Raw genomic sequence first — 27,197 nt, forward strand, 5'->3', positions numbered from 1 at the left:
TAATTTAAATTGCTTCGATAAATTGAATTTCGTCTTTATTCTTATATCTAATTCTATCCGGACATAGTATAATATTAAAAATTATAATAAACTATAAATAAATAACAATATCAAGAAATTGGCCTTTTTGCTGTTTTCATAAAGTTTGCTCTTAGATATATTATAATTTACAATGTTTATTTGTACAATGATTTGTTTAAATAATACAATAAATATTTACAAGTAACTGTAATACATTATTATGGAATCTTTTAGATCACAAAGTCCAACTGGTTGGAAAAAAGACCCAATTTGGCCTTTCATTTTTCAGATCCAGGTTGAATACTGATACATTCTTTAAAACAAAAAGTGTTTTCCTTCATATTCTACACAGTAAGTTATGATCAATTTATTGGTTTTATAAAAATTTATATTTTTCTATCATGCTTTATTTTCTCTACATTCCCTCAACTCAACAATGTGGATTATTGTTTTGTAGTCTTATTATAAATAAGTCTTTGTTTATACAAAAACATTCATCCTCATTACCATAATGTACCATTTAGCTAGTGGGAATGAGATGATATTTCAAACCAAGGATGATCCAATACATCCTCGGCAGAAAATCTAACCTCTGGATTTGACTGAAGCATATGTGAAATAAGATCCCGTGCCAATTCTGTCACATCGTCCCAATATGGCGATGGGAAACCATACTGTCCATTGAGAATGTCGTCAAATAATTCTTCTTGATCATTATTTGGACTAACAAATGGGGGAAACCCACATAACATTATGTACAAGATTACACCCATTGCCCAAACGTCTATCTGAAAATATTCAAATAAAGCAAGTGTTAAACATTATTTTTAATTCATGTAAGCTAGCTAAAGTCGTTAGTGGTGGAATAAATCTATTGCATCTCAAACATAAGAAATCAACTGTTTTTTTTGGATGTATTCAAATAATCTTGTTCATGATTTGAGAAATCAGCCTACCCCCAAAAAACTAACCTGACAAAGAACTGTCATCAAATTCGCAAATTTCTTTATGATACATGAAGCTAGTTCACGCATTAATATCTAGGGAAGAGATGAGCTGAGTGGTGCATTGGAATCCCTTGAGGAGATATAAAGCTCGATATTAGCCTGCTCCAAATTTTTTCTTCCTATGAGCCTCTTTGGTGAAAGGAGAGAACTCGACGGAGATCAGCAAAGCACTGAAAACGATTCCGAGTGCCACACCATTTTTTATACAGTTCTATTAAAGTAATAGTGTTGCTTACACTATTAATTCTCTTTAATGTTAAACTAGAGGTAGCTCCACCGATTGAACAGAAATGACGCTCTAAAGGGACAAAATTTCAACCTCGTGAATGCCGTCCATACGCTGAAAATGCCCCAACTAGCGCATCGATTAGTTGCATTGATAACTGTATTTCAAAATGTTCCGCATTCACTCACTTTTATTGCTAAACGTTTTGTATCGTAACAAGTGAAACAAATAAAACACAAGTTCACAAATCGAGAAATAAGCTAGGGGAAGAAACAGCATTGATTTCTTTAAAGAGAATATAATAGCATTGTTATAACCTCCCCATAGGCCAAAACTATAATGGCTCTACCAAATGAGTTAACTGATCCTAAGGAGCACCCTAAAATTCAATTCGTGGCACTGGTTTGCCCACCCTCAAAATCAGTTCTATCAGTTTCAATAAAATGTCTGCCTCTTCTTTAAATATTGCCTTATAGCTTGTTTACGCTTTGCTTTTGGTGGGCAGCCGAAGGCGTCTTATTGTAGTCGTAAATGTTTGATCCCGTTCGGTAGTAAGGAGCAAATTTCAAAATGAATTATTGAACAAAAGCTGCATTTTAGGTGGGTTATCTTCGAGCTTAGAAGAAAGTATATAAAATTTTATTGTTGTGGGATCGTAAATCTGATTTCATTTGGATCGGATCCGATTGGTAATATCCAAGTAACAAGATTTTGTTTCAGTAATTTATTCGAACACACACACAGTCACACGTAAAACAAAATGCGTTAAGCGCCAACAAACATGTTGATTTCTCTCAGTGATCTTAAAATATTATGACAACTAATATCACATAATATATATGTTGAAATTACATCAACTCAGCAATTACTATCAAAAGTTAATTTCAGCATTCCAATAACTTCATGTTCAAAAACTACTTCCCTTCAAAATTTACCCTTCTAGAAGATGCAAATTACAGACTTGAAATTTTACTTAAACTTAAAACACAATTTATTCACGTTATCCTGATTAGGCGTTTCAATAAGAATCAGTGTATATATACTACAAGGTAATATTTATTTTTTTTAAGCGCGTCAACATCTGAGGTCCCTGGCACCCAGAGCTTTTCTAAGTGCACTTTCCGGACAGTGTTCCCTCGTTACAGACAACAACGTCCATTATCGGACAGTGAGCTGTAAGAAGAGAGAGAGAAACTTTTATGAGAACACAAAAAGTATAACTCTGAATTTCTACAATGCAAGAATTGCAATAAGATGGCATTACACGCTCCTAAACGACTTTGAAAGGAGAAGAATCATCGATTTACACAGTAAAGTATCCCTTCGTACCATTTTTCTGGGCTTCAAGTACGAGAAAGGCGTTTAACATCGTCGTTATGCAAAGGATTGTTGATAGTGGGAAGAGATTTTGCCCTATTGGATAAACGACAAAAGAGAAACAGTTGTAAGTTGACCAGTTTTACAGCGAAGATTCTAGCGAAAAGGCGCCGTCACATCTTTGGCATTTTATGAAGTTAAACCGATAGCTTTAAAGGTCACCTTAGTTTGGTATGTCTGCCAGTTTTATTTTAAACATTAAACATTTATTTAAACAAACTGGGAAAACGTAGATAAAGTTTCTAGGAGTTGAGCAAATGTATTATCAGCTATTATTTATTTTAAAGCGCATATAAAAAACTGGGAAGAAGTTTAAATGTAATTCCTTTTATTTCCTTCAGTTGAAACAGGCTATCGCTGAGTGACACAACTAATCATAAAGTAAAATATATAAAAGATTAAGCACTTGTCAAAAAATTTGTTATTACCTCTAAACCGTAGCCTGTCTCGTTCAGTATCTCAGGAGCAACATAAGTAGGTGTACCACAGACTGTAAATAAGGGTTCATCTACCTTCTGAGCTAAACCAAAGTCGGCCACTTTGAGAGTCTTCAGTCTATCACCTTCCATTTCCACCTACGAAATAATTTTTCTTGTCACTCAATATTCTGTTTTCAGTAAACTAAGAGTCAGGCAGATATTGAGGAACTAGAAGGTGAGGGATTAAGAACTGTATTCAGATAATTTCAAATAACGATCAGAAGTCTTTCATGGAAGTCAACCTAAAATACACAATCAAAGTAAATCAAAATTCTTTTAAGTTCAATTTTTATTGAAGAAATCATAAATAGTACTTGATGGCCAAGAAGTACTTTAGAAAATATTAATATAAAAATCATTTTACAGATGGCGCTGGTAATAATTATTAAAAAAATCACGCTTTTAAAAATATAAAATAAGAAAATGAATGATATCAGTAATTTTAGTAGCGTGGCTCATGTTATAACTAGTATGAAGTTGTATACAAATAAATACAATTTCTTGAGAAAAGGTATGCATTGATTTTGTAGTAATTCGAATAAAAATCCTTTTAGAATGCTTTCTTTCCTCTTTATTCCTAAAATATTTATCAAATTTACCTCAAATACTTGCCTTTCAGTTTGAATACTTACAAGAAGGTTCTCAGGTTTAATATCTCTATGAACTATATTTTGTTCATGTAAATATGCCAAAGCTGAAGCTAAATTCTGTGTCATCACTTGAGCATCAGCTTCAGGAAATTTCACTGCTTTTGAAATAGCATCGAATAAATCTCCACCCTAAATAATGAACAAACGTATAACAAAGCGAATAATTAAAAATGTAAAAAAGCATCATTCACTTCTTAAGGTATTTTGCTGATCCTTCCTTGAATGAATTGGATCAGAACAACCAAAAAAATCACTAGCTCTTCTTATTCTACCTAAGCCCCAAGGTATTACTTTGTTCACAAGCAAAAACTTTTAATCGTAACTCCGAGAGAATCACAATACTGTTCTTCTACATTGCAGTGAATTTGTCTTGCAATACTTTCAGCTCAACCAAAATCGAACTGGCGTAGAGTAGAACTGGTAACTTGAATAGAACTATGTTCTCTAAAAAAATCTCCATGTGTAAAGAAAAGAAAAAGTATTGAAACTGGGCTTACCTTTACCAACTCCATAACTAAAAATAGTTCGCTAGGCGTGTCATATTCAGCAATTAACTGAATAATGTTTGGATGGTTTACAATCCTTAAAATTGCAACTTCATTTTCAATCATATGCTCTTTTCCTATACATTTCGATTTATCAATTATTTTAAGGGCGTGCTCTAAATTTTTTGTTCTAAAAAACCACACATAAATTACTAATTCTTATATCAAATCATTAATTCCTTAATTAATCAAGCTACAGATTACTAACTTATCTACACATTTACGAACTACTGCGAAGTTCCCATCACCTATTACTTGACCTACTGTATATTTTCCCAAAACTTTGGAAGGAATATTTGAGGAAGAATCCTGCCTCTTCTGCGCTTTCAATGCTTTGGTTTTGTTTGGTAATTTGGGAACGTCTTTTCCTATAAAATTTGTAATAATCTGATTATTGAAACATATTATAATAGCACTTGTAATTATTTCTAAATCTTTCTCTCAAGAAACGATTCGCTGAAAGCTGTCTTTTCCTTCATCCGATTTGACTTGTGACGAGCAGTATTATTACATAATGGACGTAAATTAGTTGTAAGAGGTACTTTCACTATGAAGACTACGCAATACTTGAGATATGAATTGATGATTGTACAGCAGTCAGTCTAAACATATATGTGTATTGCAGATTTATTTTTGACAGAGCAGAGTAGAGCTAAGTTGGTCTCAGTACACTAAACCAAACAAACAAAGAACTTGTTGCTACATATTTAACTACCTAATTACCATCTAGTTTCCGAAATACCAACTGCTTATGAACGTATTTTGTGCTCCTAATCGAAATAAACACTGTGACTTCGTGATGCTAATATTTAATACTATTTTTACAGCTTTAAATTAACATAATATTTATTTATCTTAAAAAGGCTGATGTTTCGCCTTGGTATTAGTAAAGTTAACTAAACATGATTTTTCAATCCCGAAGAATACGGTTATAAATAATAAAATATTATAAGTGGTATTACAGCTTAGTTCTGTTTCTTAATAAGAAAACAAAAATTCAGAATTAATATATTTTACTTAATATTCATACGAACCAAATTTGTCCAAGCAATGAGTTCCCGACTTTAGATCACCACCATTTCTACGTAAGCCTTTTTGCAAAGCTTGAACAGCTTTCAGCTCTGTGAACCAAAATAATAAATCGAATTAAGTTAATAAACTAATGCGATTCACGTTGACAAGCAAACTTAGTACTTCACATAATTTACTAACAACTACAAGAAGTTGGGGCAAATGACCAAACTGTCAATGCGCCAGGGGAAAAACTACAAATAGTAAAAAATGACGACACGCATGGATTTATAGATCTTTGATACAGGTCAAGACTTTTATAAATCAGAGATACAGATTATTCAGCTCAAAGGCCCACCCCTCGTCAGTCTAGGAGTCTAGGAGTCAGTCTAAGAGTTAAAAAAACTCTTAACCGTTACTTCTCCAATAAACATTAATAACGCAGAAAAAGAAATTTATGTAACTAGCACTGTAATTAACTTGCTAATTCACACCCTAGCTTACTCTATAAATAATATAAGTATAAAATCAAAAAAAGCAAACTGCTAAGAAAAATCTGCAACAGCAACCAAATCTTCTGACAGATGGCCATTGTTACCATTTCCTACACATAAGTTATTATTCCCAATATTTAAAAAAAATACCTTCTGATTCGAAGTCAAAGTCATCTGGGTTAGCTCTTTCAGATCCGTATGCAAAGAAAATGTCGTCTGTGCCAAAAAATCCCTCTAAAGACGTAACCTAAATGCATGAAGAAAGAAAAAAGAATGCTTTAAATAAACTTTTGCATCCAACTTCAGTACTAGGTTCAAACAGTAACTTCAAGTATTTCCACATTCTATATGTGATTTCCACTTTCGATATATGTGTAGGAGGGATTAAACTAGCCACTTTTTGAAGAATCTTGGCGTTTCTGCGGTACCCCAAACTAACACCTACCTGATATCCCAAGTTGTCACACAATATTCGAAGAATTTACAGAGTAATTGATGTGTGCAACTGTTAGGATTTAACAAATCCACAGGCAAAAACTAGATCCTTATCACGCACACACTACACTTACACATCTATAAATTTACAGTCTTCCACATTCTAAACGAACTTTTGGGCTCCATGAACACCTTTCAGGTCGCAGTGGATTTGGCTTGTTGCCACTATATTTACAAAATACACCTACTGACCATAAGTTAACAATTCCAACATACAGCAAGAGGGTATGAATTACAACCAGTGGTGACCCAGAACCCTTAATGAATTTTAAAAATAAAATTATGGTAATTAGTGAAAATCATTTAAATCGATTTATTAGAGAATTCTCTATTCGTATATGGTATTTTATTAATTCCATATCTATTTTGTTTTGCAAATAACTTATTTGTTATTCATAGGCTTGCACAATAAGCGTATCAGTCATTACCTCTTATAAAAGCTACACCTAATTTTATGAAAAAATAGTCTTTTATGAAATATTACTTACAGAATTGCTCTTGGACATGATGAAATGGTATTATTAATGAATCATAAGATCAATAGTTTTGTCAGGGAATCCCCTATACACTTTAGTTTTTTTACTTAGGTACTTTTTTACATAGACTAAGATTATTAGTTAATTAGAAATTAAAATAAATTAAATACCTGAGATCCTCTTGAATTAAATATTTTTCTTACTGCTCCAGTGTCTAACTTTGCTACTTCTGTAACAGTTGATAAGGTATGATCGAAGGAAGGCGCATTTCGTTTATTTAATAGCAGTCTCATAATTTTTCTTGGTCTGTTTCCATTTCGAACAATAATTATAATTCGTGGTCTTACAACATTATTGGTCCCTTTGGAAGATAACACTTGGGCATTAGGAGATGAAAGACGAGTAAATGAGCGAGCAGGTTTAATTTTTGGAACGGTAGGTTGAGATGCAGTATAATCTATGCGTTTAAAAGTATCTCCTTGGCCCGAACAAACGTAATGCTTTCCATCTTCTAATTCTTCAAGACTACAGATTTTTCTACCATCCATTGTGTACACAACCCTAACACCGGTAGAAAGATTGACATTGTTCGACAACGCTCTTGTTAATTCATTCAACAAACTATCAAACGATCTATAACGTTCAGGAGTTATAGCCATGATAACTCCTTTACTGAAACGATCTCCATTACAAAGAAACCGAATCCTCTTAGCTTTTCGAGATTTTACGGGTGAATTTTGTATTAAATCAGAAGAATTTTTCGGTATTTCGACAGCATTGTTGGGAGCAAATTTTTCCAATTTTGTAGAATTTTGGTGCGGTTGTTCATTTGTAACCAGAAGCGGCATTATCATAAAAATAAATAAATACAAATTCCTCAAAATTCGAAGTAAACAATTCGGAACAATTATCACTGCACAAAATTAAATTTTATCACTTCATTAGGTTACTCACTTCATACAAAGAAATTTAAGAGTTCTTTTATAATTTAAATTTAATAAAATATCTAGAATATTTAATGATTTGACAATACTTCTAAAAGAAAGTAATTAAATCCTTGAACTATATTAGTCCTTTCCACAAAACATAAAAGTAAAAGTTCTACAAACTACTCACCTAAACTACAAAACACATCTGAACTCATAAAACTAACCATCACTCAAATTTCTTCGAAAAGTGACTAACCGTAAACTAACCTTGCCACTCAAAAAAGTAGGTAAAAAAACAGTAAGGCCAGCTCCTGTGGAACTATTAAGGTTTGGGGCCCCTGAAGTTTATATCTTAGATTCAAAAAGTAAATATAAATATCCTGCCATCAAATGTAAATGAACTAGTCGGTTACATCACGCAGCCTTCGTTAATGATAGTGACATTAATTGTAAATTTTCCTTGTTACAAAATTCTATTATAATTTCTCTCCAGTAATTTAGATAGCTACCTTTCTCAGGATGGCAGAATTACAATTTAATTTAAATTGCAAACGAAATTATTTTCAGAAATGAAGTAAAAACTCTTACTCCCCCCCCCCCAAGCAAGATTTGCTGTGATTTGTCTGCATGTAGCTGCTGCTCTACTGCTCGGCAGAATTGACTTAATTCGCTTGCTTGGCTTATTCTTCCGTTGAGATAAAGTCAATAAAGTTATAGTGATCTTTGATTCAAGAATATTTTGATGTCACTTTTAAATAAGTGAAAAACCGTAACTTTTGGAAAGTAATTTTTCTATAAATCTGAATTGTATTGAGATAGATCTCGCTTTCAATATAATATATATAACTTCTCAAAGATATATCTGCGTTTAATAGAATAACGAGATAGCACATGGGTAAAAGATTCAAGCATCATGAATCATTATTAGTTATTCATAAGATAGATACGATACAATGCTTGGATTAAGGAGGAATATTACGCCATTACAAAGGATAGCTAAAGTATACCAATAGGTTTTGAGGTAAAAGAAACTCAAACCAGTATTATTCTCCCTCCCGATTCCCCAGTTTTCCAACTTTTGTTCACCAAGTTATTGTTATTTTGATGTAAAAAAAAAAAAAAAAAAAATGTACAACGATGAAATAGTTGTGTAAAATGAATAAATAAAGATTAAAGGAGTTAAACAAAAAGATTTCATAAACTTCTTTACGATTACGATACACAATATATTTTGGTAGTAGGAATGTATAAGTTGCTTTAAGTTCAAATTAAGATTTAAAGTTAACTAAATACATTTTTTTTTTTTTAAATTTTTCGATTAGGCCAGTATTATATGTATATAAGTCCACATTTGTATAGGAATCTAAAATATCTACAAAAATTCTGATAAACAAAAACCATTTAAAGAAATATAATGGTAGAATAATTTAAAATAACCTGTTTCGAAGATCTTTATTAAAATATAAGATTTCAGTCTCACTTGTAAAGCTGAATATCTAAAAATGAGAAATTAGCTAAATTTAAAGGCAAAGACAGAATGTTTTTACATCAATTAATGAAGGTAACATAACAATTTTTAAATTTAATTTATACAACCATTTATTATTAAACTTTTTTTAAAAAAAATAATACGCTAAAATAATCTAAAAATGCTGATAAAATAAATACCGAGAAAAAAAATCATTAAAACAGATAAAATTTAAAGAATAGTATTCTGAAATTGTAATTATGCATTTGTTGAGTTTCTAACATATTAAAAAAGGAACGAAGATGGTTCATAGTTTTATGATCCGGGAAATTAACTCAGCAAATCATTAATTTCATCTTTTGAAAGTTGCTTTGTTACTGTGTTGTTTTGAATGATTGGGGTAATATTAGATGCAGGTTGAAAAACTGAAGAACTCTGCCAACTTGTCCAATTACCCTGGAATGCATTGCCAATACTATTCAAAGTGTCAGAGGTGGAGAAATTACTTCTGACTGATTTGCACACTGATGGATTTCCAATTGTTTTATCAACACCACCAATGATGGTTCTTCCTCTAACATAACTGTAAGGTGCTGTTCCCACCATTCCACTCTTTATCCCTATATTTCCCATAATTCCGTCAATAGAATTATGTACACTAGGATTGTTACAACTTTGGGATGCGCCAGTATTGATTGAAAAGTTGTTGCTTTCCAGTAAGTTTGCTGAAAAACGTAATTCTGTCAATATACATCTTTTATGAAAAGTTAACAATACACTTTTAAAAAATTCTATCTCAGTATTATCCTTAAAAGTAAACGCATAAACGTTATGTACTGACAAATTAGGTTAATATTAATTCAAAAGAGATAACATATTTATAAAATCGTTGAGAAGACCACTAAATCACAAACTAAATGCTATTTCAGGTTTTATAGGCGTTAATTTCAGCCAAAGCGAAAGGGGTTTTTTCCAAGGTTATTTTTTTTTCAGGAATCTTAGCATTCTCGTAAAATATCATCCCAAGATGCATATTCCCCCGATCACAAACGTATATGTACGTTCGAAACACTTTATATATTTTATGAACCATAACTACTTTTAGGGCAACTAATATTCTGGTTGTAAGGCATTAAGTCCCAAGGGCAACCCAAAAAATTCTTTCAGGCTGACTGGACACAGAGATAATTTTAGTTTCTCTTATAAAGATTTTCACTATATAACAATCTATCGTACTGATCAAGCGGAAGACCTCAAAGTTTATAAAAACATTTCGAAACAATCTCCCCTCCAAAAAAAAAAAAAAAAAATGGCGGAGCACCCAAAAAAATCATCATTAATTAATAATTAAAAATCATTTAATTTAATTCATAGCTATTTGCTCTACCCTAGAATTAAACTTTTGAAAGTTTTAAATGTTTGATACCTACCTGTTAAATCTTTTACAGTAGTTGAGTGTTTTCCTATTGGGGCAAGAGAAGGTGTTAAAGTTTGAGGGCCGGTCATCATTTGCCTAGAAGCATCTTCCTCTGTTATTAACCTGTTACAGAAACAAAGAAATGTTAAGCATTTTATTTTAAACTTATTTCCTGATTAAAGTTAATAATAATGACTAAGAAATTTAGTGAAAGTATATAGCGGTCTTCATTTAAGCAAAATAGATATACCTTTGTTTATCTTCAAATGAAAGCTGTTTGACTTGGTGAGAAGAAGACTTTATTTCTGTAGTAGCAGTCATTGGAGTTGACTTTTCAAGTGCTAATAGATCATTTAAAGAATTTACTGATGGTTGCGTCGGAGGAGCATTTATTTTTGCTTGTGGCAGACTATTATCCAAGGTTCTTTAACAAAATAATTACTTGGTAAATCGTTCAAATAAAATGAATATATGGGAATTAAAACTGGATACAGACCATTATAATTACACTGGATTCAATTAAATAATTGTTTCCAAGGAACTTAGAATAAAGTAAGCATTCTGCAATAATCAATTGGTAAAGTGTAAAGAAGGTAAGACCATTAATATGTCACAAATAGGCCCCATATTAGGCCTTAAATTCCCTGCTTGGTGTATAAGAAGGGCAGACCACCAACTCATTCTATTTCAGAGACAAACAAAATGTCTTCTGTACCAAACAACGAAATGACATAGAAACGAATGTTTGTACGGTACAGCTAAGAGGATTTTATAAACAAATATTAGAACGTTGAACTCTTATTAAAACCTAGTGCACTTAAGGTTAACGTCAATGAAGCATGTGAATCTTAATTAGACTAGGTCGCTATCCCAAAAAAATGCTGTAGTAGAGAAGGCATATTGGAAAGCAAATGCTCTATGTCTACTAGAGCTGCCACTTTGAAAACTATTCCTTCAAAAATAATTTTTTACCAAAGAGAGAATGCATCGCCTGGTCCTTGATTTTAAAGCAATAAATCCAAGAATATGCTGGCTTTGAGAAATAGGTAAGGTTTATCTTTTCTTATTTTATCATTCCCGAGCCTAGGAATGTGTAGAGATTTTTAAGACTCGCTCGATAAGGCAGTAGTGATTGAATCAAAATAATTTTGGCGTTTTTAATGCTTAAACTAGTAAAGGAAGGAGATATACTTCCTTGCCATTGGATTACTGTCTTCATGAGGCAAGCAAAGTAAATGGTCCCAGAATTATTAATTTTGCGACTTCAATACGGCTTCTTCTAAGAATTTCTTCATTTTCTAATAAGGATACTCTTGATACCACCTAGACAATGATAAGCCGAGGGACCACTTATCAGTTGATAACTGATTAACAGTTACTAATTTTAATAAGCGCGAGTCGTAGATCTAATTTCTTAGCGCGAATGTTGATTCCGGCCATTCCTTATCCATTGCAGAAGTGAGGGCTAGAATTTAAAATGTTAGAAAAAAGTGAAGATACTATACTGTCAAATCCCAAACTAAAATATGAAGAAATCTATTTGATTCCGTACTACGTTACTTGGAACTGGCACCAACCTTTACTTAGACTTCAATGGAACTCTCAAGGTTTTTATGCATTATGCGGTAATTTTGGTACTGTTAACTATTAGTATGTAGTAATAATTGATTTGACAAAGAATGTCAGGAAATCACTAAAAACAACGAAGCGCACAAATTGAATTTGCTTCGGAAAAGAACTGGTGCTTCCACTGAGCTTTAAACAAAAATCGAAAGACAGAGAAGAAAATACACAGGAAAAAAAAATAGCGAGGAAATAATGAACTGGGAGATATAGAGGAACAATGTAGATACATAAACGTTTTATTTAAAAGTGGACGTAAACTTTTCAAGCCACTACAGATCACAAGCAGGGGTGAGAATGGATGCCTTTTATCAAACCCGCTGAATGTACCTGATAAATGGAAGATATTTCGATATGAATGCCCCTGAGGATGCATGTGACCTAAGTGCTACCTATCTGGAATGTAAAGTAAAAATCCCGGAAGAAAAGGTTCTCATTATTCTGAAAAAGAATAAGGATACTGGCGCAGATGGTGTTACAGCAGAACTTTTCAAACGTGGGGAACAAAAATTGCTAAATGTTTTTCTTACTTACAAACTGGAAGTCTGAGAGAGAACTTAGGCATTTATAGGGGCACATCTCTTCTCTCGAGAGCATGTACAATACTCTCGAATATTCGTTTAGAAGATTGCATCTCTATTTCGAAAATAATCCGAACACCAATGCGTTTCAGTAAAGACAAATAGACAATAGATCAAATATTCAATTCCCAGCCCCGACAGCCGATTAATTACAAACTAGGCCCATAAAGCTATGATGTTATGTGGTAATGGTTTCAATTCCCGGCCCTGGCCTTGGATTCCATTTAATGATAATTAAGAAATAATAATCATGAAGTATTGACTTTAGTCGCCTCCGTCCGCGAAACCTTGTAACTTGGAACAATTTTTCGCTCGATTAACTCATTCAAATTGAGAATGATTCCGAAAAAACTAACTTCACATTGTAGATTACAAAGTTGTATATGGCAGGGTTAACAGGTATGAACTGATAAATGTATAATACCTTGACGGAAATGAGCAAACGTACGAGCTGGTTCGCCGTGCGGCAAAGTGCATGTGTAATGCCAACTACGAGGGAGTTGAGCGAGTTTCCACGATTCCAGAAAAGTGAATTGACGTGATGCATAAACACGTTTGCTCTTCAACCATCCTTGCACTCAAACACTCAAGAACTAATTATCATGGATCTTGCAGCTGTACGCGGATGATAATGAAACTTAGAAGAAAAGCTGAATAACTCTTTCCAGAACAAAAGGCAGAATAATGAGTCTGGCGGGTAACGAAAAAATAAAATAAATTCATTACCACTTACTAATCATGAAAAAACCTCTCAAAATAGGGAATTATGAAATAGAGAAGGTCTCCAAACAATAGATAACTCTGTTTTCCAAGAAGTGAATGCTATCCTCACCTCTCTGATATTGACCTCTCTCCCCACAAAAAAAAAAAAAAAAAATCTCCGAAAAAAGTTAATTTCGATTTATACAACCGCACCACCAATGACGGTTATAAAATATAGGATTTTCTAAAATATTTATTAAAACTGTCCGGTAGGACAGTTGTATAAGGGTTGACCATCAAAAACTGCACGAAAAAGTGTAACGTTGAAAAACACCCAACTTTGACAATTTTTTTCTATTTTTCTATAAAAGATAAAATTCCCAAATTTTCTTTAAATCTTACTCCAAACCATCCTTTATAACTGTAATTTTTTTGCAACCACCCAGATCTAATAGGTTTCGAGAAAAAAGCTGCCGAAAATGAGCAAAAACGGCTTTTTAAAAAATGTTCTTGTTGTTGTTGTTGTTGTTGTTGTTGTTGTTGTTGTTGTTGTTGTTGTTGTTGTTGTTGTTCTTGTTACCTTTTTTGTAAACAACGTACAGCCTAAACGCGTGAACCGATTTTCATGAATAAGGTGTCATTCGATTCGGAATTTTCTGTAGATGTGCCTTTTGGGGGTCTCGGCCCTGTAAATCGAATGGGAGAGGAGTTAGCCCCCTTTATGTAAGGCCCCCTCCAAAATTATTATTATTATTAATTATTCTGTAAATCTTGGCCCGATTTTGATAAAATTTGGTAGGATGATAGGGTTAGGGCTCCCCTACCTAACAATAAAGCGACGAACTGCTCTTACACTTTTTAAGGGGAAGTATAGCAATCGTTTCAAATTATCGACACGTGAACCGATTTTCATGAATGAAGTGTCATTCGAATCGAAATTTTGTACAGATTTGCACTTTAAATGTCTCGACGCTATGCCTCATAAGGAGGGAAGTTTGCCCCACCCAAATAAGGCCCTTTCTAAAACTATTATTACCAATATTTCTACAAAGCTTAGTCCGATTTTGATAAAATTTAGCACGAAGAAGTGATTAAAGCTCCTCTACGTGGCTGTGAAGTGCCATCATGCTCTTACACCTACTAAGAGGAAGTACTGCAATCGTTAAAATTATCAATGAGTGAACCGATTTACATCAATGAATTGTCGTTCGATTCAAAATCTTTGCCTTTTAGCGAGAAGTACTGTAATCGCAGTTTATTTTTCTTGCTCCTCTTAAAAGGAAGTACTGAAATCGCAGTTTAATTTTGCTATTTACGTACAAATACCTTCCTATTTTATTCAAAACGCTTTCTCAAAAAAATGGTTATTGAGGATGGTTTGGGGACCGCAACTATAACCATTCTTTAAAAAGATCTCTCCAGTGGTAGTTACGGTTCCGATTTAACACCTTATCAGGTTATAATGATAGAATAGCTTATTCCAAATTTTAAAAAAATCTGTAAAGCAGACGTAACTTTGCTAATAGACAAAAAGGAAAATCTATCCAAAAGGTACAAAAATCTCCTTAACAAAAACTTACAGTTTAAAAAGTTAAGTATAAGGGTTGATTAAACGCCAAAAGGTACACAAATCAGCAAGTACCCAACATTTCATTAATACTTCATTGATATTATTTAAGTAATTTTACCGCATTAATTTTCATTAATATTTTTTAAGAATTTATTAGATGTCACAGACCCTTATGCTGGCCAGTTCATTCATAATAGTTATAATTGTGATAAAATGATATTATATCTTCGTATAAATAGGTACGTTATTTTAACTCTATTCCAAATTATTCTTCTGATTTCTCTTTAATGTGCCCTTTATTCTGAAGATGTCACATATACATGCATGTTAAATTAGAAAAAGACAAATTTAGAGTCGGCTACTGTTTAAATTTGAATCACGGAGGATTTAAAACAATATTTCAATCTTGAATTCGTCTTACCGAAATATTCGTGAGGACAAATAACACACAGTTAATAACAAGTAGATTATTCAACATTATTTATTCATTTCTCAATTGTAATTTAATTTAGTTCCCCTAATTTTACTTATGGTAAAATACTGGAATAATTAGCTGTCCTAAAAATATGCATATCTTATTTACTTTATATTACATATATACAACATTGTGGGAAGAACACCTAGATGGAGAATGTAATTGAAGAAAACTATATTATTTGCGATAAAGCCAGATTATTTATTACCTATTATTATAAACGTTTGACTACTACATAAAATAACAATTACTTTGATCGAAGAATGAACTTAAACCGACGATTTTTATTTAAAAATAAAAATAAATAAATAAAATCATTGATGTAAGTTGGTGTAAGCAATTTTTAAAAAAGTTTATGAATTTTTTAGCCTCATATTTTTTTATTTTTTATAACGTTTTCTTTTTCACCTGTAATCAATAGTTTGATTATTATAGATAAATAGATATTACAGTCAATCTAAGTTAAATGGTGTGCTACTTGAACAAATATTTTGTAGATGAAAATGGCCAGCATAAGGGTATGTGACATCTAATAAATTCTTAAAAAATATTAATGAAAATTAATGCGGTAAAATTACTTAAATAATATCAATGAAGTATTAATGAAATGTTGGGTACTTGCTGATTTGTGTACCTTTTGGCGTTTAATCAACCCTTATACTTAACTTTTTAAACTGTAAGTTTTTGTTAAGGAGATATAAAATTACATGTTTAAAATAATACAATGATAATTTTGAAGTTACTTTTGGCAAACTTACTGTTGCTCTTCATACAGTTGTTCTAATTTTACTCTATGTTCCTGTTCTACCTTGCTGACCATTTCTTTCACCACAGAGATTAATGCATTAAACTGATTAAGCGTGAGAAAATTCTCTACGCAAAGTGGCATCAAAAATGGGATAACCTTCTGGGCCATAATTTCCTTTGACATGCTCATCTTCTTATGATTTAAGACTAATTTATAAATACCTGTAAAGACAAATAAAAATAAAAACTGTTAAATGAAGTTTTCTTTTACTAAGTTCTGTGGACTTGCATTCTGACAGGAACATTTCTAAATAAAACTTTCGCAAAAATATGTGGCCATCTATTTAGTCGACACTCATCCATATTTTCCGAAAAATTTATTTAACATAGGATATAGGCAATATTTTTCTCGTTTTGCTAAATTATTCAAAAGTTGTAGGAACTAAATTACAAAAGAGATCATCGTACCTAAAATGCCCATTAACACTGCTGGTTCCTTAGATGGAATTTGCGGAAGAAATGGTAACACTTCATCCATTACCAACCATTTATCTAAATAATCCAACAATTTGCCAATACAAACTAGACAATTTACCCTCACCTACAAAAAAAAGAGTAGGTTACAAGTTATTTCTTTGCAACTTATATACTTAAAAAACCAAATAGATTTCAGGTTTCTATACATTCCAATAGTTCTTCTATTTGCTGAGTTTGCTTATGTTAACACAACACCAGCTAATACTAAAGTCCAATACTCACCAAATGTTTAATGTAGAGTGCAAATAAATTACTGTACAGGCGTATATTGCGAAATAATTCATAACCCTTTCACCATTTTAATTTATCCCAATTCACGGACACAATCTTGTTGTGCGTGAAGTTAGGTTGTTTTCTAAAGTGCTGTTTTAATTTTCCAGTTCTACCACCTGTATCAAATGTGATTACCAAACGTTGAGTTGGTAGGATATCAGTTTACCGGGGCTGCGTATAAACATACATCTTTTCGAGTTTTCTGTTATTGTTCTGACAATGAGAGCATCTCTTGAAAATGCGTGCAAACTTATATCACTTTCCTTTATAACTTTTTATACAGCACACTGATTTGCTTGGGTTTTGTACGCAAACGCTTCGGTTAACCATATCATGTTATTAAAGTTAGCGAGTGTAATATTGAACCATACTAACTTTTAAGTAAAAATTATAAAATTCAAGAAAATTTAGTAAGATATGTCAGTTAGGAAAAGTCATGTGAGGGCTACTTCTACTTGGTACTCGTTAAGTTTTTTTTTTTTAAGGGACTGCTTACGTTCTCCGAAAAAGATTTACAAAGAACTAACATTTCTGCTGAAAGACATTTCGAAACATGAAATGTCGGCAATGATTTATTAATGTGAAATAATGTGACGAATAAAAAAAACATAATTTTTTAATTGGAAGTTGAGGAAATCTAAATTAGTGTTTCAACATTAACAGGAAAAAAAATACATTGGAGCGATTATCACATGTAAATACTAAGTGAAAAAAGTAAATTATGAAAATAAAATCATAATATTGCAAAAACAAAAAACTCAATTATTGTGCATTTTATAGTTCCATTCCTATTTTACTGCTTTTCTTTCAGATTTTTTTTGCAAAAATTAATTTTTTTACACAATTTATTGTAACGCTAACATCAACTAAGAGCAATCCTTAAATTTTTTAGCGGTATTTAAATTAGAAATTTAGGTCCAAAAATCTGCATGCAATACCCTTAATCTAAATCTATTTGATGAACTTTTTATCAAAACTAAAATATCATACCGAAACAAAAGATGTGGAAATACACAATCTTTTTATCCTAGGAAGCAATGCATTCTTCATAGCAGGATATTCTATTAGTTCAGCAAATGTTGGCAAAACCGAGAGGCATAATTCTTGGATGTCTTGCGAATCAGATTCCAGAGCTCTGTACAGTAACGGTAGAACGTCGCTTTTAACATCTTCACATGGAGTCATTTTTAGCATAAGTTCCATACGTTGCATAAAAATTAGCAGAACCTAAAAAAAAAAAAAAAAAGTTAAAAATAAGTTAAAAAAGTTTGATACGTTTTTATCTCATATATACAGGGTGAACCAGTAAGTAATGTCCATAGGCCTACTGTGTGTAGTACATCTAAAGTGGAGTTCAATGACGTTTTGGCCAACTTCATATTTTCCACTGTTCTTAAAATAGTACTTGATTGAAATATTTCTCAAATATTTCAGAGAGATCAGAAGTAAATTTTTAAAGTGTAATTTGTAACCTTTGACTTCCTTATTTTAAGACAGTCTACTTCAAAATTGACTACTGGTCCATCTAAAAGAATTTTTAATTATTTAAACAACTTGATAAACTAACTCTCTTGAGCGTTCATGAATACGTTTTCTTGCAAAACAAACTTAATTTCTCATACGAAGATAAAAGGAATCCTGGAAAATGATATACCGTTAGAAGCCAAGGAAACTTTTATAAAACGTGCCAGCACCTAGGTCTGATAATGATCACATAAGGACCTAATGAGTTTTCTAGTAAATGACTTTTATTTTTCCAGTATTCGGAGGAAGATTGAGGCTTTTTGGAGAATAACTCATGCTTCGAAATGGTGTCAATTTTTAGAAAATTTATCTGTCTTTCTAACCGTGTCATCAGAATCGAATTCGGACTAAAACTTTCTGAGTAATAACATTTTTATAGCAAAAAAATAATAAAAAAAATTAAGTAACTTCACTCAAGAACAGTAGAAAATATGAAGTTGGCCAATACGTCATTGAACTCCACTTTAGATGTACTACTCACAATAGGCCTATGGACATTAATTACTGATTCAACCTGTATATATATATATATATATATATATATTTTTAAAAAGAACTCTATGGAATAAATGAGTTTTAGCATTAATCACAAAATTTAATTTTTACTGAAAAGTTCTTGTTAAATGTGATTTGAACATGAGAATGGAAGCAAAAGGGGCCAAAAATATATATACTTACTTGAACAGGTTCTTGTATAGTAATAACTGTCTTTAATTGTGGAAGGATATGAGAGATAAATTCTTGTTTATTGCACTTTTCAGCAATTACAAACATTGATGGCAATACAAAAGGCACCATCATCGGATTGACAAATTCTCTAGTGAGGCAGGGCACCACTCTGAGGGAAAAAAAATCATTCTATACTTTTAAATATTTAATTCATGTATTTTTTCCTCCAAAATTGACAAACAATATTAGGTACAAGAATAATCGTAATCATTAATAAATATAAAAATAATGTTAGATTTTGTTTTTAACTATATTATAAATTAGAAGAACCTTTTACCTCAAAAGGCATACTCTGTGAGGAAGTTGCCCCAATATTTGAGGCAATCCTTTATAAAAGTGAGATTTTTGTTTGTTATCCCATTGAAAAAGTGAGTCTAAATAATTAAGGGCTTTTACACCAACATCTTCAAAAAAATCAGCCTGAAAATTAGTTCACCAAAGAAATAATTTAAAAAAAGTGAAAAACTGTTAATTATTACTGTAATGACTATCTTCTGCAGATAAATGTCATCCCTCTTAAAAACAAAACAGACCTTTAAAAATTCATGTTCATCGGGTCTTAACTCTGGTGAAGGATGAAGCATCATTTTCACTAGCTGCCTTAATCCATCAACCACTTTTGAGAGGCTAAGTTCAGAGTTTTTTAACTAAAACGCAAAAGTTATTGAAAATAAAGATATAATTTTAATGAAATGAGAAATATGTAGCTCCCACTCACCCTCGCTAATTTTCGGTCACCATTAAATGGTGATCTACCTTCATTATATAGAGCGTAAATCAAAACTCCTAAAGAATAATTGTCACTTGGTGGTCCTAACGTTTTTTTATCTTTACTAAAACACTCAGGAGCAAGATAGTCTGGGTGAGGATGAGCTAGCGCATGAGGATAAGAGCTCCCGCAGTCCTCCTCTGAGCACCTCCAAGTAGGCTAGATATAAAAAAAAAATTATTTATTTTCTTCTTTAATGTTAATAATCATCTATTTGTATGTCTCCTCCTCCATGGATAGGTATGTTCCGCACCATTTTCCACCACTGATGTTCGATAAATCAGTAAGTATAATGAGATCTCGCTCGTTATACATTCAATGATATTAGAATTATTAAGCACGCCTTGATAGATGTCGTCGCGAACGACAGCACAAATCCACATACCCATGAAAATAAAGCCATTATGACCAAATTATATTGCTGCCAGAAGCCGAATGGACTGAGCACCAACGGCTTGGCGTTAATTAAAAAAAAAAAAAGAAAAAAAGAGAGAAAAAAAGAAAAAGAATTATTAAGCAGCCATACTTAAAATGAAATATGTTTTTCTGAAACTCAAATGTTTCAACGATGTTTTTTGGCATGTTTAATTACTAATCTAATTAGCAAATTATACTTTTTCTGGGGGTTACTATTTCTCCATTTCTTAAGAGTACTGTTGGTTGTTAATAATAAGTCGTTCAACAATGGTACTTTTTACTTTTTCTGCAACTTGTTTGTAAGTATTCGTTTACATTATTTGATTTTGGATATTCTATATTTGAAATTTTATTTTATCGTGAAATGAGAGATACTATTCAAAATCATAAAATAACAAAGAAATCAGATAATGAAAAGCATATTGATAGAAATATGATTGAATGGACTAATGAATTAAGTGACCACATTATTAAGTAAAGTAATCGCCTATTTTTTCAGGCAGGGCTTAACGTCCAACTACCAATTGACCACATTATTATTTCATTAACTGTAACTTAAATTTGTTTTAATTAAATGAAATTAGTAATTTTTATATTTTTTAATATAAATATTTATCTTTTTTATAAATTGTGATAGCCTATTATTATTTATTTTATTTTATTTAAGATTTAAGGCGTGTCAACATCTGAGGTTATTAGCGCCCGGAGCTTTTTTCAGTGCACATTTGGCCTCAGGACAGTGATCTCTCGTTATAGACAACATTGTCTATCACCGGATGGTGAGCTGTAAGAAGCTCCTAGGAAGAGAAAATCTAAGGGCCAGCAGCTGGATTCGAACCCGGGATCTCCGCGTGTAAATCCAATACGCTAACCGCATAGCTAATCCCTTCCCTCTTAAGTGTTTAAATTTTAAGCTAAAAGAAAAAAAATCTTTCAGTTTTGCAAAGTTTTCTTTAGTGTATCATAAGATATAATTAAAAATATTACCATGGCATCCGAAGAGCTATTTTGTATTGCAAAGTCAAACCCAAATATTTTCCAAGCACCTTGTTCATTAATAATGATGCTCGAAGGGCATAAATTGTGGTGGACAATCTTAGCATCTTTGTGGAGAAAAACCAAACCTTCACCAATCTAAATACATTGTGCAACGAAATAAGCATTTTAAACCAAATATTGAATATTGAACCAATACATTAAAATTATTTTAGCTGAATTTAAATGAATTTTATAACACTTTCTTAGATTATAATAATTATTTATTAAAATGACAATGCAATAAATTTACAAAGAAAAAAACTTCTTACCTGCATAAGGCCATATTTAATTTCAACGTCGAAAAGTTGATAACCATTCACATCACAGTTTGGAGGTAAATTTTCTTTATTTCCTAAAATATTAGCAAGGCTTGAAAATACTGGTTCAGTGGCAAAAGCTAAACAATCCCTAGAAAAGATAAAATGTTTAAATTTAACATTTACAGTTTCGACAAAAGAATTAATAATCAACTATCCGAAAAATTATAGCTTTAGAATTTTTTTGTTTAAGGCGCGAAACATCTTTGGTCAACGTTGCCAAGAGCTTTTTTCATTGTGCGCCGGCCTCTAAGTAGAGTTCTTTCGTTACAATTATTGTCCATCGCCAGAAGTGAGCTACAACGAAGTTTCTAAGAAAAGGAAGTCGAGGTTGCACGCAGCTGGATTTGAAACCGAATCTGTGCCTGAGCACTCAAGTACTGAACCTCCTTTTTAGCTTTAAATATTTTGATTATGTAACAAACCCTAGAGATAAATACAAAATGGTTGTCCTTTTCTCTGGGAAGTGCAATACCAAAAGATACCGTCCTGAAATGAAACCCTACACTAAATTTAATATTCAAAAATAATTTTTATAAGTACAAGAATTTTAATTTAATTTATTCCACTATTTGGCGGAAAAAGTGTCAGCGCCAAAATTTTTCTCGGCATACCCGTTTAAGTTCCTCTTAATGATAATAAATCTTGAATCTTGATTTGCAGGGATTTAAAGGCGTGTCAGGCCCGGAGCTTTTGTATGCAAAGCCGACCTCCAGATAGTGTTCTCTCGTTAGAAATATCTGTCCATTTTCGTACAATAGCTCCTAGGAAGAGAAAATTCTAAAGGCTAGCACTAGATTCGAACCTGGTATCACTATGTTGGAATCCAGTATACGCTAACTACTGAGCTAAATCTTTTTACAGTTAGTAGTGAAAACAATGTTAAGGATGATCTGTATGAGTGCAAACTTGGCACTTCAGCGACATCTTACAGAAACCGTAAACTGCAGAATTTCAGGAAAAGGTATTTTATAAGAATGCCCAAATCTTCATATTCCTCGTCTCTTCAGAAACCTTTCTAAAATAAAATTTCTCGAAAAAAGTTTAACTAGAACAATTAAGTCCTTACCTGGATGTAATTCAAAGTTAAGCTAACGAGCTAAGTTGTAAAGCAAATTGCGGAAAAATTAAAAAACGAAATGCAATTTTTTCTAATCTCGGAATTTTAGCACTAATTTAACCTCTACCTAAAAACACAACAAAATGTATCCTAGAAATTGTATCAAATCAATTTTAAAGATCAATGTGTTTGTAATAAGGGTAGTAAGTATAGAGAAAATCGTTAAAAGCCATTTCGAGAAAAAAATAAAAACTTCTGCCCTAAAAGTAGCCCATCTACTTTTGGGTTTTCGGTTCGTAAATTGGCAATGGATATTCTTTAGGAAAATTTTGAATTTATTATAGTGTTCTATTTTATTACACAAACCTTGACTCTTCCAGTGGGTGTTGAACCACCAGTATTTGTGGATGCCTCAGCTTAGTTAGTTGGGCAATTCCCCTTTTTAATGTTTCGATCAAAATATCTCTATCCTGTGGCACAACTTGCCTCTTCTCAAATACAAATATTGAAGCATTCTGTTTGGTTGACTTTTTGTAGCCACTATAAATCTTCCACAACAACCCTTAAAAGTATTAATAAGGCAAATAAAAATAATAATAGCTATTGTAAAAACGCAGTTGAAAGAGCTCGCATGTTTAGGGAGTACATTATACAGATCTACCTTTCACATTAACATAATTTGCAGAAAATGTAAAGTGCTAACGTTCAATTTTTTTCATTCCTAAATGGATACATTAAACTGAGTATTGCCAACAAAATATTAATTAACAATGCCCCAGTAAGAACTGTACTGACTCCATGCTAGAGGAAGACCAGACTAACTTGCTGAGAGTAAGACAAGTAACACCAACATTGATTAAAATACTTTAAGCATTATAATGATAAAACAAAGTGGTATGTATGTATGTAAAACTTCGGTGTCGCTTGGTCAAGTGACAGAAAAAACACACCTTCCAATACATTTATGACATTAGTAGACTAGTGAACAAAAAATATCGAAAGCAAGCCTTGACTCTAGGCAGTCCTGGACAACCGGAGAAAGCAGTTCGCTGTATTTTCTGGCATTCTAGAATTTGAGATGATTTAACAAGGAAAGGTTCTTGAAGTAGTGGGAAATAAATAATTCTATAACAGATCAGGAATGTCACATATTCAATACCCATAACTAACTTAAGTTGATATCAGTGAATGTAGCAATAGCATGGAAAAATGCGGGTTCCTGTAACAGCTATATGCTCTGGTTAGTACTACAAGAAAATCTGAACATGAATGGAAGTAGTTGTTTCAAAATTTGGATAGTAGCGTGGAAACGGATATTGGTGAACAAAATTGTAAGCTATCCCGATTTGGAGTGGTACAGCAAGTCCTGGAATTTAGAAAAACAGTATATTTCCTCGCGCATTTCTGAGCCTTTGACAATACTAGGATGTTGAGGAGACAAGCTCCTCGAACAAGATGGCATCTCGAAATCGAGAGTTAGCGCATTGGTGTTCTACCAATACGGAAAAGTTTATTGCAATGGCAAGGGCTTCTCCATATTTTATGTATGGATGCCGTAGGTGGGTGGCCTTCTGAGTTAGAAAAAAGTTGTTCACATTACAGTTAAGACGGCCTGACAAATGCCCGAAAGTTTAACTGAGAATACAGCTCGCGGAACAATTATGCATTTTAGAGTCCTTGAAAATTCACTTATAGCATTCTCTCGTCTAATGGCAGAAAGAAATAGGAATAAGGTGCTATAAAGAATTAATTTTTCTTGCTGAAGCAATTATTATTACAAAAACTGATTGTCTTCTTACCTGGTCCAGCACTTGCAATATGCCTAGTAACTTCATATTCCCTGGTAACGGGATTCCCCGGTAGAACACCTTGCAACTGAGATACAGTGCTTGATACTGTATTGCAGAATCTATTTAAGACCTCCATTATTTCTGTTGCTATTAGAAATATGCAGTAATATCAGCCTGTTATTTCTTAACATTAGATACGACAATTCCCATTTAAAATCCTGTAATTTGAAGATATTTCCATAAAAAAAATTAGTGCAAGGAAAACATGGGTGTTTCACAATTTATCTTAAACAGTCATTAACACATTATGTTAACATGTTAGCAAATTTCCTTTGCATATTTCTTTATAAGGAAAACGTATTAGAGATTTACAGTTGCTATTAACTAATTCGTTACTCAAGATGAACTTCAAAAATGTTTTTATAAATTCTAGCCTTGTCATTTAGGGTAATCAGACTTTCAAGCTACAAGAACTCTAGGTTAAACTCTTCACTAAATATTAATACCATACATACATATCAACACGGGGAGGTTACTAGGTTATAAATAACTTAATGGAAAAGATTAAACTGCATTTAACAATTTATGCATAATAAATTTCACCTACTAGTTGAGGATCAATTGTTACTACTTTTTTAGAAATTTAAAAATAATTTTAAAATACTTCTCAGAAAAGTAAGAGCTAGCAAAAATGTCATTTAAAATTTAATTAATGTTTCATTCCTTTAAAGTTAATAATGATAGTTGATAGTGGTTATGTTACTAGTTGACAAAGAGAAAAACCAAAGAATGACTCATTGAATTAACAATTTCAGAGAAATATTGCAGCAGGTTGTTCTATCCTTTTTCCCTGCATATTTATGCCTGTCTCATCCTATGCGCCCCTTAAACTGTTATGGATGTTAAAATGTAATTTTACATCGATACTTCACCTTTGTAATTATTTGTAAATATTTATTATAGTTTATTTAGTTATTTGCAGTAAAACAAACGAGTAACACTGCTTAACTAACTTGAAATGCTCAGTGACACAGCATACTAATCTGTCCTCAAAAAGTTGTTTAAAACGAATATGTTTTAACAAATTGGTTAAAAATCAGAGCAATAATTCAGCTCTAATACGGAAAGGAAAGTTTGAAATAAAAATCATAATACAGGCAGAAAGAATAAAACAAAAAGAGATTTCTTACCGTCCATATATGATTATTAAGTAACCCCAAGAAATCTATAATTATAGGAAATCATATGTTTTCGGTCAATACCGATCGCGTTAGAAAACTGCCAGCAAGCAGGCTGGCACAGCACCTCTTGCACCGAAGAAACCGCGTGGCTGGAATTCCAATTTGCCAAATGCCTCGCGATACTTTTCTTGAACTAGGCTGATAAATTTTTCTTAAACTGCCCGCTTCTCCTTGTCATTTTCCGGTTGTTCGAGGTCGTTGCTTTCGAACCTAACAGAAGAGTTAAACTTACAAGTAGCATTACTGATCTTACCAAAAGCTACATACATATATCCCCAGAGCTATCGGAGCCAATTATTTTTTTACCGGAACGCTTAGGAGTATATATATACTTAATTTTTTAAAATATTTTTTGCACCAAAAAGGAAAGGATGCGAAAATCATTGCATACACCATTTTATGTAACATAGTACATACTATACAAGTTTATTACAATAATAAGACCATTTTATAAAAATAGTTAACAAATTGTAAAATACGTATAGTGCATAAATATTTATAATAATACATTAAAAATATAATTTTTACAAAATATTCCAAATAGGATTGTGTTAGGATTTTTTGGTTGAACTTTCTTTATTTTGTTGTCATCTGCTGAAAGGTGAGACCTCAACCAAATTTTTACATAATCATCTGAATTAAATAATTGTTGCAGTGGACCAATCATTTTTATAAATAGGAGATTTGCTAGATTTTCAATTAATATTCTATTTCTTTGTTCATTTAAAATAACATTCATATTACTAAATCCTCGCTCGCACTCCGCCGAACTGCAAAGAATAGTATTTGTATGCGATGGAGTGGGCCAATATCTCCTACATTCTGTCTCCAGCTGCGCCAGGATAGCTACGCAACGGAGCATGAAATATTTGTTCGCTCAGATCCCGATAATAGTTATTTATTATAGGTATATTTGTTAGCTTTGGGATTATCTTTAAAATGTCTGACCAGCACTCTCCTGCCACTTGCATAAACCCTAGTGCCCAAAAACCTTAACAGGAAAGGACTGGTGGGTTTTTCTTACATTAATTCCGATTACTTAATCATAAGCTATTCAATACTAAGATGATGAGTACTTTCGACTATTTTTTTTGTTTAAATTGAGCGTCAGGTATAGTGGCAAGCTTCTGGGGAATATACTATTTGAGCGACGACCTTCTCAACGACATGACCCGTTCACCTTGAACTGTTGGAAGATAAAATGCGTAA

General features: G+C 32.2%; 2 protein-coding genes and 1 long non-coding RNA gene across 5 annotated transcripts; 1 reads left to right on the forward strand and 2 right to left on the reverse strand.

Moving 5' to 3' along the window:
- Window positions 1-190: 190 nt before the first annotated feature.
- LOC141456114 (serine/threonine-protein kinase GL21140) lies at window positions 191-7,913 on the reverse strand. The gene is made up of 8 exons (XM_074131794.1): window positions 6,952-7,913; window positions 5,961-6,057; window positions 5,340-5,426; window positions 4,514-4,673; window positions 4,258-4,435; window positions 3,743-3,889; window positions 3,060-3,206; window positions 191-809 (listed from the first exon to the last, which is right to left on the reverse strand). The coding sequence occupies exons 1-8, from the start codon at window positions 7,633-7,635 to the stop codon at window positions 546-548; spliced, it is 1,764 nt and encodes a 587-aa protein (XP_073987895.1). The 5' UTR covers window positions 7,636-7,913; the 3' UTR covers window positions 191-545.
- Window positions 251-3,616, forward strand: LOC141456146 (uncharacterized). The gene is made up of 3 exons (XR_012459624.1): window positions 251-372; window positions 3,249-3,370; window positions 3,477-3,616. It is a non-coding gene; the product is annotated as an uncharacterized lncRNA (long non-coding RNA).
- Window positions 7,914-9,357: 1,444 nt separating the features above from the next.
- Window positions 9,358-26,074, reverse strand: LOC141456097 (SCY1-like protein 2). 3 transcript variants are annotated; one of them, XM_074131782.1, is made up of 15 exons: window positions 25,938-26,074; window positions 24,757-24,965; window positions 23,324-23,519; window positions 21,850-21,988; window positions 21,530-21,676; window positions 20,075-20,284; window positions 19,890-20,003; window positions 19,634-19,776; window positions 19,306-19,465; window positions 18,094-18,330; window positions 16,762-16,894; window positions 16,305-16,515; window positions 10,846-11,019; window positions 10,609-10,718; window positions 9,358-9,903 (listed from the first exon to the last, which is right to left on the reverse strand). In XM_074131782.1, the coding sequence occupies exons 2-15, from the start codon at window positions 24,881-24,883 to the stop codon at window positions 9,509-9,511; spliced, it is 2,496 nt and encodes an 831-aa protein (XP_073987883.1). In that variant the 5' UTR covers window positions 24,884-24,965; window positions 25,938-26,074; the 3' UTR covers window positions 9,358-9,508. The 3 variants fall into 3 exon arrangements, with proteins under 3 accessions (XP_073987883.1, XP_073987874.1, XP_073987865.1); XM_074131773.1 differs by lacking the exon at window positions 25,938-26,074 and adding an exon at window positions 25,355-25,491; XM_074131764.1 differs by lacking the exon at window positions 25,938-26,074 and having other exon boundaries at window positions 24,757-25,267.
- Between the last annotated feature and the right edge of the window lie 1,123 nt (window positions 26,075-27,197).

The sequence above is a fragment of the Rhodnius prolixus genome, unplaced genomic scaffold (assembly GCF_049639745.1).
Source record: "Rhodnius prolixus isolate KJV_2025 unplaced genomic scaffold, Rpr scaffold_1, whole genome shotgun sequence".
NCBI lineage: Eukaryota > Metazoa > Arthropoda > Insecta > Hemiptera > Reduviidae > Rhodnius > Rhodnius prolixus.

Excerpts from the sequence above, each read along its gene's own strand:
- LOC141456114 (XM_074131794.1), bottom strand. The coding sequence starts at position 7,635 with ATGATAATGCCGCTTCTGGTTACAAATGAACAACCGCACCAAAATTCT. Across the intron at positions 4,436-4,513 it reads GTTCGTAAATGTGTAGATAA|AACAAAAAATTTAGAGCACG; the intron begins GTTAGTAATCTG and ends GTGGTTTTTTAG. Across the intron at positions 3,890-4,257 it reads TAGTTATGGAGTTGGTAAAG|GGTGGAGATTTATTCGATGC; the intron begins GTAAGCCCAGTT and ends TTCATTATTTAG.
- LOC141456097 (XM_074131782.1), bottom strand. The coding sequence starts at position 24,883 with ATGGAGGTCTTAAATAGATTCTGCAATACAGTATCAAGCACTGTATCT. Across the intron at positions 23,520-24,756 it reads TATTGCAAGTGCTGGACCAG|GGTTGTTGTGGAAGATTTAT; the intron begins GTAAGAAGACAA and ends AATACTTTTAAG. Across the intron at positions 10,719-10,845 it reads TCATTTGAAGATAAACAAAG|GTTAATAACAGAGGAAGATG; the intron begins GTATATCTATTT and ends TTTCTGTAACAG.